The sequence below is a fragment of the Physcomitrium patens genome, chromosome 1 (assembly GCF_059467195.1).
Source record: "Physcomitrium patens ecotype Gransden chromosome 1, ASM5946719v1, whole genome shotgun sequence".
Classification (NCBI taxonomy): domain Eukaryota; kingdom Viridiplantae; phylum Streptophyta; class Bryopsida; order Funariales; family Funariaceae; genus Physcomitrium; species Physcomitrium patens.
In genome coordinates, this window is record NC_143410.1 from 22929447 (window position 1) to 22943163 (window position 13717).

The following is a 13717-nucleotide window of genomic DNA, read 5'->3' on the forward strand; positions in this document are numbered from 1 at the left end:
GGCCCACTATTTAGAAACATTCTAGAAAGTCGAGGGTGTTAGGACAAGGTATAAATAGGATTGGCGAAGGTCTTTTGGGGCATCTGGTCAGGTATGGCTTTAGATCTTTTTTCTTAGTAAAGTTTGGTTTTGCATCCTCTTATTTAATTTTGTTTTATTTTGTTTCCATTTGCTCAGTATGTCTAAGACTAAACATCTTTTTAAATCAACAAAAGTTTGGCTGGAAGGCTTGATTCAATCTTTGGTGGATTTATGAAAAGTGCAAGATCCACATAGTGTGGAGATTTTTGCCATGGCTTATGGCGCCATAAATTTGGTCATCCGCAGATCTTGATGTATGGCTATCATAAATACAAAGGCTTTCATTCAAGATCAAAATACCTTCGTGATGAATCTCATGGCATTATTACCTACAAGTAAGGTCATAGTTTGTAACATGGCGGCTTTGTTTGTTGGACTTGTTGACGGCATTGCCTCCATTGTTGTCCAACATACTTGCAATAACAATGTCAGCAATAAAGACATTTTGAAAGTGGTGCCTCACATTGTGTATGCACTATAGATGTCTCCTTGATTGGATAAAAGAAGAACAAGTGTTGGCAGCGCATCATAGACTTCTTACTTAAGTACTTATTCAATATCATAGACTTCTTACTTAAGTGTAACAATTCAATAGAATTTTTCAAATTTGACAAAGATAGATGCTTTTAGATAGCTCTATAGATGAATTTCATCCATTCTTAGTTTAAATAAAATAAAACCTCGCCACAACCCTAAAATATGCTAAATTAGGTATTATAGGGAAAGCCCTAGTTTAAAGAGGCCTGATTATCACTCCATGGCAAACTTCATTGTAGATAAACTCTGAGAAAAAATATCAAAGGAGTAACATGGAAGAATGAAAGGGAAATGGTGTAGAACCCATGCACAAGTGTGCAATTAATTGAGTGCGCCTGATTCCGCTTGACCGTACAAGTGTTCGTCCAGGAGTACGTGCCTTAATTCCAACTGGCATTCCCGGAAATGTGGAACAGGCGCATGCGTTAGGCGTGGACCGGATCTAGGCAAATCCTCTCTACTATACCCTGATCCGCGGTGAATGTACCCAGATAGGTTGTCTCGAGACCCGGACTCTGTCGTCAGACGGTGCGTCACCCTGTCACCGATTCTGAAGCATGGGCGTTTCGTTGCTGCTCCTGCTGCGTGTGCGTCGTGGATCGTTGCTTCGGGATTCCCTTGCGGCGTGTATTGAGTTGCAAAGAATTGAGAGTTGCGTGGGCTGCTATGGCGGGGGCGAACATGGCTTCGAAGCTGCCAGGGTTGGATCCGTGTGTCTGGAAGGCGGGGGATTTCAAGGGGGGGTTTGCGTTGCCCCGTGTTGGCAAGTTAGGACCTCGCAGGAGTGGGAGGAGGAGCATCGTAACGGAGTTGGTGGTGGTGCGAGCTGTGAAAACGGGCCAGGACGTGCCAGGCGTGGCGAAGGAATGGAGCCCCGCGAGCTGGACGAAGAGGAAGGCGCTGCAGCAGCCTTCGTATCCCGATCCGCAGAAGGTAGCGGAGGTTGTGAAGCAGATGCAAGGATACCCGCCGCTCGTGTTCGCGGGCGAGGCCCGCAGTCTGGAGGCGCGCCTCGGGGAAGCTGCGCTCGGAAGGGCCTTCTTGCTGCAGGGCGGTGACTGCGCTGAGAGCTTCAAGGAATTTAACGCCAATAATATTAGGGATACCTTCCGGTTGCTGCTTCAGATGAGCGTTGTTCTCATGTTTGGAGGTCAGGTGCCTGTGGTGAAGGTACGGGTTCCAAGCTCTCGTGTATGTTTCACTCAATTAGATTGGACTTTTAGGGACGGTCAATCTTCTCGTGCACGTGTTGAGGAGTTCTTGTCTCGGAATTGGCAGGGTTGCGTTAAGTTGCCAGTGTTGTGCCTTCACGATGATCGTGTTGACTGTGGCTTGCGTGCTAATTGGGGAATTGGAGCTTAGAACGCACGACTAGGCGTACAGAATAGCAAGTAATTGTGATTTGAAACATTTCCTAGCAACTCTGAAATGAGATAAAGTTCGGGCATGGGACCAGGTTGGGAGAATGGCAGGGCAGTTTGCTAAGCCCAGGTCATCTGATTTCGAAGATGTAAATGGGGTATCGTTGCCGAGTTACAGAGGGGATAATATTAACGGCGATGCACCAGATTACGATGCTAGAGTGCCTGATCCAGCGCGAATGCTTCGTGCGTACAGCCAGTCCGCTTCAACCCTGAATCTTCTTCGTGCTTTCGCCACCGGGGGATTCGCTGCCATGCAGAGGATCAAGCACTGGAACCTCGACTTTGCATCACGCAGTGAACAAGGCGACAGGTGAATGAGTACCCTCTTCAAATCTTCTATTTCCTTTTTGTCTCTTTTTTGAGGTTGATTGTAAATTGAGTTGTCTTGTTTAGATTATGCTTGTGAACTAGCTATGTCGTTCATCTTCTCTGGCACTTAGGTGGTGAGAAAGACAGAGCCTTCAGGAGGAAATCATTCGGGTGCAGGTATCGAGAGCTGGCGAATCGGGTGGATGAAGCCCTAGGGTTTATGACTGCATGTGGATTGCATCTGGATCATCCGGTGATGACTACTACCGAATTTTGGACCTCTCACGAATGCTTGCTGCTTCCATACGAGCAGGCAATGACCCGAGAGGATTCCACTTCGAGGCTTTGGTATGATTGCTCAGCACATTTTCTGTGGATGGGTGAGCGAACACGACAGTTAGACGGTGCGCACATTGAGTTTCTACGAGGGGTTGGGAATCCCTTGGGAGTGAAGGTAATTGAGGTTTTCCTTATTAATTTACATTCCTTTCTTGGGCATATATGTTTGAGTATCAGTCTTTGAATGTGAAAATACTGAAAACTCAAAAGTTGCTGCAATCATAATTTTGGGGTCTCTCTTCTTGGAGCCATTATATGTGTAATAGCTTTTCTAATGGCGCTGTCCTTTAGCTTCACTTAGATTTGTGTTAATCCTTTGCATTTCCTCTATTATGCAGGTAAGTGACAAAATGGACCCAGGAGAATTAGTAAAACTATGTGAGATTTTAAATCCACAGAACAAACCAGGTCGGCTAACGGTCATTGTACGAATGGGAGCCGAGAAACTACGACAGAAGCTGCCTGCTTTGATTCGAGCTGTGCGCCAGGCAGGCATTATTGTGACATGGGTCAGCGACCCTATGCATGGAAATACTATAAAGGCACCTTCGGGACTCAAAACCCGTCCCTTCGATGCCATTTTGGTGGGTGCCAAATCGAGTCTCAATGATCATACCTATTTTTCTTATTGTTGGTTCTATGAGAGTTAATGATGGACTTGTTTTGATTACTTCATTCGCCAATTTTGGTCCATTTTGATGCTATAGCCTGTCGTCTGGCACATTCTTTTTGGGGGGTGTCCAGTATGCTCACATGTCGATTATTGGATTCGTTTACTCAGGAAGAAGTGAAGGCCTTCTTTGATGTGCACGACCAAGAAGGCACGCATGCAGGAGGAGTCCATCTGGAAATGACAGGCCAAAATGTCACGGAATGTGTGGGAGGCGGCCGCACTGTTACCTTTGACGATCTAAGCTCCCGCTACCACACACATTGTGACCCCAGATTGAACGCTTCTCAATCTCTGGAGTTGGCCTTCATCATTGCTGAGCGTCTCCGCAAGAGACGCATAGCTCCCGTTATGGACAAGGAGATTTTATCATTGAGCAGTGGGAAAGGAATCGTCCTATAAAAGCATGATCGCGTATGGTTCCTTTTATGTACATATGGATACTTTTGTGTCTTATTTTATAGGGATGCACTGCAGCAGTGGCTGTTACGTCCAATACTTCAACCTTTTTCCAGGAGAGTTGTTAAATGGATACGTTGTTGATCGAACTTGGGAGTTTTCAACGTTTCCGTAGAGGTTTTGTAGCAGTTCAGTGAGTTCTTTTGTCGGGTCCAGCTTTGAACAGCTGGTCGGAGGAGTTTATCTTCGATCTTGTCATGCACGATATTGTTCGTAGGGCTTCAGTCTCTCATTCGCAATTCATTTACGGTATGAAATTAGTAGCGCGTATATATAATGCCAGACTAAGTTGTCCAAGAACTGCTGGTATTTAAGCTTTGAATCTTTAGTGCGTTTATAACTCTTTGAGGAATAGTTATTTGGGAGGTCTGTGGATTAGATGTTAGTGGAGGCATAGCGAGGAATAGTACATGCTTACAGATCATAGCATGATGAACAGAAGACGGAAACATTAAAATGCAGTGCAGCAGGGATAGTGTACAGCACTGGCAAATGTTGTTGCTCAAGTTTACAAAAAATTGAATTTCAAGTTGAAACTAGAACATTGTACAGAGTTAGTGTGATTGTGCTCACAGGCTAAAATTTCGAAGGTCGGACTGAGCCCCAAACAAATTCTCCACCTGCAGCAACGGCGAATGCTTTGTTGAAACTAGTGAATTCGAACTCGAAAATGCATCGATCATGGCAAGAAAATACAATCTGCGAAGCCGTGCAAGGTAAACCACTTGGAGGCGGAAAAAATCATGCCAGATGAAATAACCATGATGCCATCTTAGTCGTTTGCTGTGAAATCCTCGAAAGTTGCGTTTTGCCCAGAAGGTGTATTTGATTCGGCTGCCTGGGACGCTGTCAATCAATTCTTCATAAATTGTAGGGCTCTCATTGGTGAAGTTATTCACAAGTAGACCTTGTACCTCTTAAGGTCCTCATTGTTGCACTAACTTTGCAATGGACCCCCTTAACAAATTTGGCTGTGATGAGGCGTGGGTTCGTATGATGAAGCATTGGCCTTCAGTTGCAGCGGTTTGGAGCAACTCTTGGCATATTTCTGGAACCTCGAGGGAGCCTAAAATCAGAGCTCCCAGAGCCGGTGACAACAGGCAGGACTTCAAAAGAGGATTGATCTGGAGGTCTCGTCAAAGGCAGATGATTCCTCGCATCATACTCTGACATTGCCTGCAAGTGTGGATGTTCAGAGTCGGGCCGGATTACAAATTGCTTGAAGGTGTAGTCTAAGGATGAGGTTGTAGACAGAGAACTTCTCGAATTGCTTCTAGAATACCTCGCACGTGGAGGAGTGAAGTAACTTGAGCTGCTCGACAACTCTTTGCCACGACTGCGTCTCAATGTTGACTGAAAGGCTGCTGGAGCCACTGCAGCATCTGTAGACGTCTCCAGCCTATCACCAGCTTCAGTTGAAGAGAAATTATTCGTGTTAAAGGAGAATGAGTCCACCCCCTTGTCATCCGCTGAAGAGCTGCTGCTGAGTTGCCGCTTCTCCACTGGAATTTCTGTTCCAAACGTGAAGCTTATGTCAATGGCATTTTCATCCAGGTCTGCATCGTCCCAATCTTCCACATGTCCACCGTTATTGTATTTCAACAGCGGAGACTCCCCAGCAGCACTGAACCCATCCGAAGAGTTGAGATCAATCTCAAATCTTTCCGAAGGGCTGGAGCTTTGCATTGTAGCAGTTCGTGGAAGGGGAACTGGTGGATTAGTTAAAACCCATGAAGGCGTCCCAGTGACCGACGTTGGGCTTTTTGGCAATGAAGGGCTCCTGCAATGGAGGGTTTCTACTAGAATGTCAACGCGGTGATCGCGAGGACTGCTGGCGTTCAAATTTTCCGATGCTTTGGGACTGTCCATAAGGGTGACGCCGCAAACAGGGCACGTGGTCTGTTTCTCAAGCAGTGGATCAACGCAGCGCCTGTGAAAAACATGGTTGCAGCACGGGAGCCGCCGCAATGTGTGTGTGTCTCTACACTTCAGCCAGCATATTGGACAACTGCTACACAAACAGATAATCTCAAGTCAAATTTTCAAGTCCTGGCCTGATTTATTTATTTATTTATTTATTTATTTATTTATTCCCCCTAATGGTACACATCGAGGATTGATTATTTTAATTTGAAACTCAGAGACTGTTTACACATGCACCATAATTGTTTTCTCAAGGGGTAGGCCGAAACGTAGAAAGCAAAATAACCACATGGGATTTCAATGCTCACTGTAGCTTGGAGCCGGTGTCAACATCGAGATTGCGAGTCTTAATGATTGGAAATGTTCTCACAACATCTTTCTTCAACCCATCCCGGCTCTCAGCCTGCAACATGCCTCAACATCAACCATCAAAATATAAGATAAGAAGAAACAGGAAAGTCTTGAGAGATATAAGCCTAATAAATGCGGTAACGACCCAATGACAGACAGGTCTTCTTTGTCAAAGTGTACAGCAAAGATTTTGAGCACTTAATTGCAACGCCATGGCCGGACGATGAATCTAACAGAGGTGGTTCATGTCCTGGAGAGGACAGTTTACATTGGCTACAGGCATATTCACGAAGAGATACTACTGCAAACCCAGTTGCAGTATTTCATCCCAGATAAGCAACCTCACTGATGTCCAGAAACTGTAAACAGGACGTCATCTTTAAAGGGTTCGGTAACAGTGTAATGTTTCCACGGCCAGAAAGAACATGCAAGAGAAGGAATTTAACACTCACAAGAACCTCCTCTGATGTGGCAGAAATCTGCCCGACCTTAACCGCGCACAGCTGTAGCTTGCAAAGAACCCATGTCACAAAGCAAACGACTAGGAAGGCAGTTAGTCCTAGCCCAACGGCAAGCGGTACTGTGAGTTCCCCCATAATCTACGATCTTGCAGAATCCTACAACTGCGTTCCTCTTTGTGAGAGGATTTCTACTGCGCAAGAACGGCAGCACGTAGAGAAGCATGCGCTTCAACTATTAATTCGAAAGATCTGCATCGTGCCAAAGGCGCTATCAGACAATCAAAATGTACCGACAAGTCATTCTTTTCGTTTGACTGGTTTGAATCATCTCCTGCTCCTATAAACTTTGATCACTTCCATGTTTGTACCTCCCCGACGACGTTTCTGAGTAAAACTGTGAATTAGGAACTCGCTTGATAAGAGCCGAACTACCATATCAGAGTCGTAACCGCCTTCTCTGGAGCCATGCTCCAGGAACTAAGGAACTAGGCAAGAACTTAGTGATTAGTGATCAAGCCCTGGTGCAGCCAAGGCATCGTTACTTGCATAGCTGACAATGAAACTCGTTTCAACCTTTCCTTTCTGTCTAGGGGAACTTGCTCTGCCGGTTGGATACCGAATTCCCGAAAACATTTCAAAGTCTCAAGGAAACCTTTGACACAGCAGCCAACTGACCGCCCCTAGCGCTCAAGACTCGATCAAACAACGTCAATTTTTATAGGCCTCCATGTTATAGAACCTGTCCAGTCGCTGAACAAGGCACAAAAGGTCACTTACTCTATCTTTCTCTGAACACTCTTCCCGACACTCCCACCAATTCCAGAACCCAAGCCTCCTGGCGTGGCCTGCCTAGGAAGACGCAAATTTGAAACGCGGCAACGCAATCCCCCTCCCAAAAAGCAAAGTCCAGTTGTCACTTTCTGAACACTGGCGAAGCGTCCAGCCACCCTCTACGACTCGTCTTCCCAATTTGAGTCCTCGCTCACAGCGAGTGATCGCGCCAAACCACCCGTTCACTACGGACACCACCTCGTCCTTAGACCCGGGGGCAAGTAACGCATCGTGAGAACCGACGCCTCCTCTCACTCACATCAAGCGCCGGGTACTCACCACACAGCACTTCCCACTTCTCTTTGTTGAGAGGCGACGACGACTGCGGACACCCCAAGACATTATACTTATGACAATTAGTCACGATCTATGGCTGTAGAAAAACAAACTGGGGGACGAGAAAAAGAAAAAATAATATAAAAAATAATCATAATAACAGAAGCCAAAGCGGAAGGAAAGAAAGATGAAGCTGAGCTATAAGGGGGTAAAACAAGAGTCCCCAATTGTGCGAGACTGTCGTCGTGCATGGCAAGAGATCTGAGAAGTGAAAAAGATGATGGGTGATGTGCGTGTGCTGCTGCTGCTGCTGCAGAAGAAGAAGTCCATAGCAGCCACACAACGACGACGACGACACTGAATTTCTACGCGACGCCGGAGTCTGCCTGCTGACAGCCGTATTCTCTCTCTCTGTCTTCGTTCCTTGGGTCTTCGTCGTCCTCTTCGTCCTATTCGTCGTGTTCCTTGTCGCCTTCGTCGTCGCCGTCGTTATCGTCCTCTTCGTCTACCTGGGTCGCCATCTTCGTCGCCTCTCTCGTCGCGTTCGTCGTCGTCGTCTTTCGTTAACTGTTGATTAGTTGTTGCTTGGGGCTCTCTCTGTTTCATGCCCATTTCTTGTCTGTGCAGTTTCCTCGTGATTGAGCTGTGTTTTTTTTTTTTTTTTTTTTTTTTAATACTTTGGTTCCAGCAAGAAAGCTCGTGTTTCGTTTCATGGAAAATAAAGCGCTAAATTTAATAAACTAAAATATTAAAATCGGTGCTAAAGAGTTCTAATATTGTTGCAGAGTTGATGTGAGAATGATGTCTCGTGAGCAGTGATATAGCTATTGAATTAATATTTATTAATTGACTAGCGTTAGTTGAAGTTAGAGATGTCCAACACACTCTCATTTTATAAAACATGGTGCTTTTTTTTCTTTTTCTTTTTTTTTTGAAGAAATGTTTACGTTTTAATTTTTTAATTTTTTTTCAAAGATGTTCGTTTATGCCTCTAATTATTGCAGATTGTATTCACTTTCCAAGGGATACTCCGTGTTCACGTTCCACTGTCACAAAGACTCATACCGTTACTAATCTACCTTCATATTTGATTTTATTTTTATACCAATTTCAATGTAATTTGATCAACTTCATTGTAATTCTTGGATTGATGATTTGGATTCACTGATTTAAATCATTATTCCTCTACTAAAATTAAAAACAACAACATACTCCCAGTTATTCATGCTGCATTCTTGATGCATATATCATCTTTTGTAGAAGTGATTTGACTTGCTTTCAAATAAAAAAATTAAAAATATATACTCATTAGGAGGCCGCTCTCAGTGCATGCAAAATGACGTCAAACCCTATCATGGCTACCAATTTTTTTACTATTTAATTCAATAAAAAAAACTAAGTCACAAATTTAATAAGAAAAACAAACAAATCATCAAACAAATTATAACTTTGAGAGTAAGTGCACATGAGACCATTACTTGATTTGGTATTAACATTTTTCACATTTTTTCTTTTTCTTTTTTTCAATCCTTGTGAGGCTGAATTGGGTTCTGTCACACCAAACACAGTAGCTGTCTGCTAATACAATATGTGCACAAGAGGCCATTCCTTAATTTGGTATTATCACTACTTTCACATCTATTTTTGTGGGGTTTTTTCAATCCTGGTGCAGCTGAATTGGGCACCTTCACTACATATGGCTATAGCTGTCGTCTTACTCATATATATATATATATATATATATATGTGTGTGTGTGTGTGGGTGTGTGTGTGCAGTCACAATAAACAAACATATATCCAAATGCATCTGAGTGATGTTGTAATTAATATTTGAGTCCCCAAGTTTCTTTCTCTCTCTCTCTCTCGCTCTCAGCTCTGCTTTGCCCCCAACCCCATCACCACTCCCCTCCCCCCCCCCCCCCATCCCCACACTTGCCGTGATTGAATTATCCCATAACTGTGTGACATTTCTAAACTATATAATATTATAGTAATTTTGATGAGAAGTCTAATTTTGATACTATTCCATCTCAAGCTATGATTGGTGTTATTTTAAATATTTATGAAAGGAATTTTCTTTTTCTTTCTTTTCTTTTCTTTTCTTTTCTTTGGAGTGTGGTTGCATGGGACATTTGCAAGATTCTTAACTCCAATTCCATAGATTTAATAACAAGATTTCAATTTTCACATGTGGATTAAGATTTTATCAAAATAAATAAATATTTCTTCAGATTCCAATTGATGACATCTACAGTTTTTACTTGAAATTAAATATTTACAAGTTTCTTTCAAGAAAATAGATTCTAGTTGTTGGATCTAATAATTAAATTCCTTTAAAAATTTTCGACATGAATGATCAATAAAACATCTATGAGTTTTATTCAATTTTGTGGATTTAAATATGAAGATTAAATTTGCATTTTGATGAATTTCCACTACCTAAAACATCAAAGAATGTAATTTTCATGCATTGCAGTATTTGATTTGTCATTCAAAATTTATATGTATATGCTTAAGACACTGTTCTTTGTAACTATCTACAATGTTGCATTAAATCATCAAATACCCATATTCACAATACTACATCCATTCAAGAACCAAACTATCTCAGAAACACAAACAGATGCAATGAAACATTTTATCCTCCATAGAAACATTGTTTTTTCAGCATTTTTACGAATTTCAAGGAGTAGTTTGGATGTGCACTGGGAGGGTCAGACCCAGGTGTCAGATTACACAGCCAGTGCGAAAACATGGCAACCCCCAAATGAAGCCATTCCCTGCTACTGCTTGAGGGTGATCCAGCTTCCCATGGTGAGCTGAATGCAAAACCCTAATTACAACCCTAATTACAACCCTAATTACAAACCAAATCCACTGTGATAAGGTTGATTTGGCATTAAGGTATTGCAGTAAATAATTGGAGTCAGAAATTGAACAATGATATAAATGGTTCTTGCCTCCAATGCTCCCCTTACTTCCAAATTGGTTTTACATCAATTTTGAAAATGCAAGGCTATGCAAATTATCTGAAAATAGGGAACTATTATCAATCCATTCAGCTGGGGCTAATGACTGGGCCGCTGTGGAACTTGTTCTGAGGCCGGGCCAGCTTGGTTGACTGTTGGCCATGCTCTTCGGTAAACCCTAATTCTTTCGGAAAAAACCGCCCAACAATGAGCATAAAAAATAATAATAAAAATAAATGTAGGGATAGTTAGAATCCTGGAGAGCTCAGGCTGTGCACCTGTGTCAGATGGAATGTTCTTACTTGATTTAACCAAAACGTTGCTTCACAAACTCTCCGGTTGAAGGTTTGCAGAGCCATTGACCTTGCAAATCTATTGAGCTAGCATGGTTGTTTTTTTACTTTCTGTTGGGTTTTAAAAAACAACTATGAATGACATGTGATGTTAACTTTGCATTTTCCTAAAAAATTGGTTTTTGTACTTGACAAGCCATTTTAGCAACCTATGTGTGTGAGTGCTTTTGCTTGTGATTTGATAGTTTTGAAAAAATTAATTTCATTTGATATAACAGTACACAAATAAATTTCATCATTATGATTCTTCAGGTTGAAAACAACCAGTTTTATATTGACTAACTTGAGTCAATATTCATAAACCAAGCAATTTTATATACAACTTGTTTATTTAGCTAGTTCAACTCTACCCAATTAAATCCACCCAATTAACTCTACCCAATGTATGTATAGAAAATTCAACAGAAGTTTATGGAACTACTGTTATATCAAATGAAATTAGTAACCCACATCCCCCCTTTACTGTGCCTGCTGCCTATTCCCTCGCCACGTCGTCGTTCCAATCCGAGATGGCAGTCGGTATTCTTCCAGGTCATCCAGCCGGCCACTAAATATATCCGATGTGGAGGGGTCGTCGTCCAGCTCAGCCTTCGGGCAAGTAGATCAATCTGCGAGAGAGAGAGCGAGAGAGAGAGGTCTCATTCCACTTTCTGTTTTGGGATCAATATTGGAAGCTACGAAAATACTGAAAAAAAAGAAGCTAATGTGGACAGGAAAAATCACAGCAGAAGAGGGTACAAATGCACTTCATGTGAACCGATTTCTTCAACCAGAACTGTAGTTGTTCAGTGGTGCAAAGGGCGCTTGTGATAACGATGTCTCCCTCATGTGTGTGTGTCTGTAACCATGTGAATGTCGTTGTAAAACCCTTGCATCCAGATTATCTACCACTCTTTCAAGCTTGCTTGCTTGGGAGTTCTGTACTGGTTTGCAAGGGGCATACTAGCTTGGAATTTGGAAATGCAGCCCAACAGTGTGAATCTTTGGTTCTTCACTCAAATAAAACTCAAATCCTGATGGGATTGAACAGAATAGAAAAAGTACTGGTGCAATGGCTTGTAAGCTGCAACGGCATGAAAAACACAGTTGCAAAGTGGCTTTGCATTGAATAAAATGCATCCGAAATTACACTTACGAAGCTCGGAATGCTTGGGTGTAAGAATTCGTAAGAAATATATGAGTGAAAAGCGTACCAAGTGTATGAGCAATCACATAGCCATGAAGAGAACATGGAAGTATGTCAATCCAGATCAAAGCAAAGTTTGGCCTCGTCCCAGGGCCCATTGATCTCAAACTTGTATTCTTGTATTCGTATTAACCAGTACGGACAGACTAATGTGATGAACACTATGACGGTAATAAATAAGACAAAAGCGAGACGGCTGAGGGGGAATATAAGGCCCAGTGTGAAGAAGATTAAAGTGCAAGAAAACCCTAAATGGAGATTTACAGAGCGCTGCCTGATGCAGTGGGTGACCAAAGGGAATAGGAGAAAGAACTCAAGAGAGAAGAGCATGAGCGCAAACACATACAGATGAGTCGGCAGGCGAGACGCTATCAGCACCGAAGCCACAATGGATGCGTTCATGGACACATTCGCCAAGAGTGTGGTTTCCTGCGCCTTGGAAGTCTTCTTGCTCGGCGCGTCCTTGGAGAGAGAGGCCGCAACAGTGGAGGGTGATGTCGAGGATGTGTAGTCGTGACAGAAGAGGTGAACGACGAGCAAGCTCACTGTCAACGCCCAGATGGAGTCGGAACTGATTGATCGGGTTAAGGTTTGGAAAACTGGCGCCAAGACGTAGATGGCGCTAACAAACAGGGTGAAGTTCCTTGCAATTTGCACCACGAAGGGAAGTGAAAACACGCATTTAATGGTCAGCAACAACGCCAGGAAACCCATTAGTAGCACAAGGGCGTCCAGCAGAAGGAGCACGGATGCGGGTAGCGCACCATTCAGGGCATGCGTCCACACAGTCGCCACAAGCGCAACCACACTTACATGGGAAGCGATGCCCACAGAATCGACCATCACTGTAGCAGTGTCGCGCTTGACGACATTAGCATTCATAACCATAGCTTCCAGAAATGACGAATCCTTGTAGTTGTCCGCGTAACCGCATTGCATGCCACCGTACACCACTTTCTTCCATCTAACACGCTGCGGACAATTCTTGCAATCGTGTCGCGGATCCTCAAACTGACGGCATCCCTCTGCCACCCGAGCTTCCTCTTTGATCCCCTCCATCGTCACGCCCCTTGCCTCACCCATTCCTTACTTAGAGCGCGGCAAGAAGCAGCATCTGGAAAGACCCAGATTTCGCACAAGACCCAACTCTCGACATCCAATAGGTTATACTTCACCCCTCATGTTGCTTCTGCGAATTTAGTCAAAACCCAGCTGGAATCCAATCTACTAAAAACCTCTACAACTTTTCTCCCAGATTTCGATCTCCGACAATATTGCTGCGCTCGCAGATCTTTGCGGCAGGCAATACTCCCACATGAATCACCAATCGATAAACCAACCATTACAAACTAGTTGAGCTTCTAACAATGAAACACAAAAAATTCTGCCGACAATGTCAGGAGAGACAATCCGGTGTAGCCAAGAACTTGCAACTATGACACAGGAATTCAGCCAGAACGGAAAAATCGCAGATTCACGCGTTGCTGGGGTACTGGAAGCGACTCAGCGCCAATAGTTGAGAGGTCCGTTCCCCAGCGGTGGTATCGT

At 43.4% G+C, this 13717-nt stretch overlaps 3 protein-coding genes across 5 annotated transcripts; 1 reads left to right on the forward strand and 2 right to left on the reverse strand.

The window, feature by feature from the left end:
- Positions 1-1127: 1127 nt before the first annotated feature.
- Positions 1128-4361, forward strand: LOC112286967 (phospho-2-dehydro-3-deoxyheptonate aldolase 2, chloroplastic). Its single transcript, XM_024529476.3, has 5 exons — positions 1128-1788; positions 2075-2352; positions 2529-2805; positions 3029-3274; positions 3472-4361. The coding sequence occupies exons 1-5, from the start codon at positions 1285-1287 to the stop codon at positions 3760-3762; spliced, it is 1596 nt and encodes a 531-aa protein (XP_024385244.1). The 5' UTR covers positions 1128-1284; the 3' UTR covers positions 3763-4361.
- On the reverse strand, positions 4315-8025 carry LOC141045878 (uncharacterized). 3 transcript variants are annotated; one of them, XM_073536992.2, is made up of 4 exons: positions 6546-8025; positions 6051-6145; positions 5102-5830; positions 4315-4995 (listed from the first exon to the last, which is right to left on the reverse strand). In XM_073536992.2, the coding sequence occupies exons 1-4, from the start codon at positions 6687-6689 to the stop codon at positions 4956-4958; spliced, it is 1008 nt and encodes a 335-aa protein (XP_073393093.1). In that variant the 5' UTR covers positions 6690-8025; the 3' UTR covers positions 4315-4955. The 3 variants fall into 3 exon arrangements, with proteins under 3 accessions (XP_073393093.1, XP_073393091.1, XP_073393089.1); XM_073536990.2 differs by having other exon boundaries at positions 4315-5827; XM_073536988.2 differs by having other exon boundaries at positions 4315-5830; positions 6546-8024.
- A 3170-nt stretch (positions 8026-11195) lies between these two features.
- On the reverse strand, positions 11196-13631 carry LOC112287011 (phosphatidylinositol N-acetylglucosaminyltransferase subunit C). Its single transcript, XM_024529601.3, has 2 exons — positions 12516-13631; positions 11196-11591 (listed from the first exon to the last, which is right to left on the reverse strand). The coding sequence occupies exons 1-2, from the start codon at positions 13250-13252 to the stop codon at positions 11567-11569; spliced, it is 762 nt and encodes a 253-aa protein (XP_024385369.1). The 5' UTR covers positions 13253-13631; the 3' UTR covers positions 11196-11566.
- Positions 13632-13717: the final 86 nt, after the last annotated feature.

Excerpts from the sequence above, each read along its gene's own strand:
- LOC112286967 (XM_024529476.3), top strand. The coding sequence starts at position 1,285 with ATGGCGGGGGCGAACATGGCTTCGAAGCTGCCAGGGTTGGATCCGTGT. Across the intron at positions 1,789-2,074 it reads GTCAGGTGCCTGTGGTGAAG|GTTGGGAGAATGGCAGGGCA; the intron begins GTACGGGTTCCA and ends GCATGGGACCAG. Across the intron at positions 2,806-3,028 it reads GGAATCCCTTGGGAGTGAAG|GTAAGTGACAAAATGGACCC; the intron begins GTAATTGAGGTT and ends TCTATTATGCAG.
- LOC141045878 (XM_073536988.2), bottom strand. The coding sequence starts at position 6,689 with ATGGGGGAACTCACAGTACCGCTTGCCGTTGGGCTAGGACTAACTGCC. Across the intron at positions 6,146-6,545 it reads CCACATCAGAGGAGGTTCTT|GCTGAGAGCCGGGATGGGTT; the intron begins GTGAGTGTTAAA and ends GGCATGTTGCAG. Across the intron at positions 5,831-6,050 it reads GACACCGGCTCCAAGCTACA|CAGTTGTCCAATATGCTGGC; the intron begins GTGAGCATTGAA and ends CTGTTTGTGTAG.
- LOC112287011 (XM_024529601.3), bottom strand. The coding sequence starts at position 13,252 with ATGGGTGAGGCAAGGGGCGTGACGATGGAGGGGATCAAAGAGGAAGCT. Across the intron at positions 11,592-12,515 it reads TCTCGCCTGCCGACTCATCT|ATTGATCTACTTGCCCGAAG; the intron begins GTATGTGTTTGC and ends TCTCTCTCGCAG.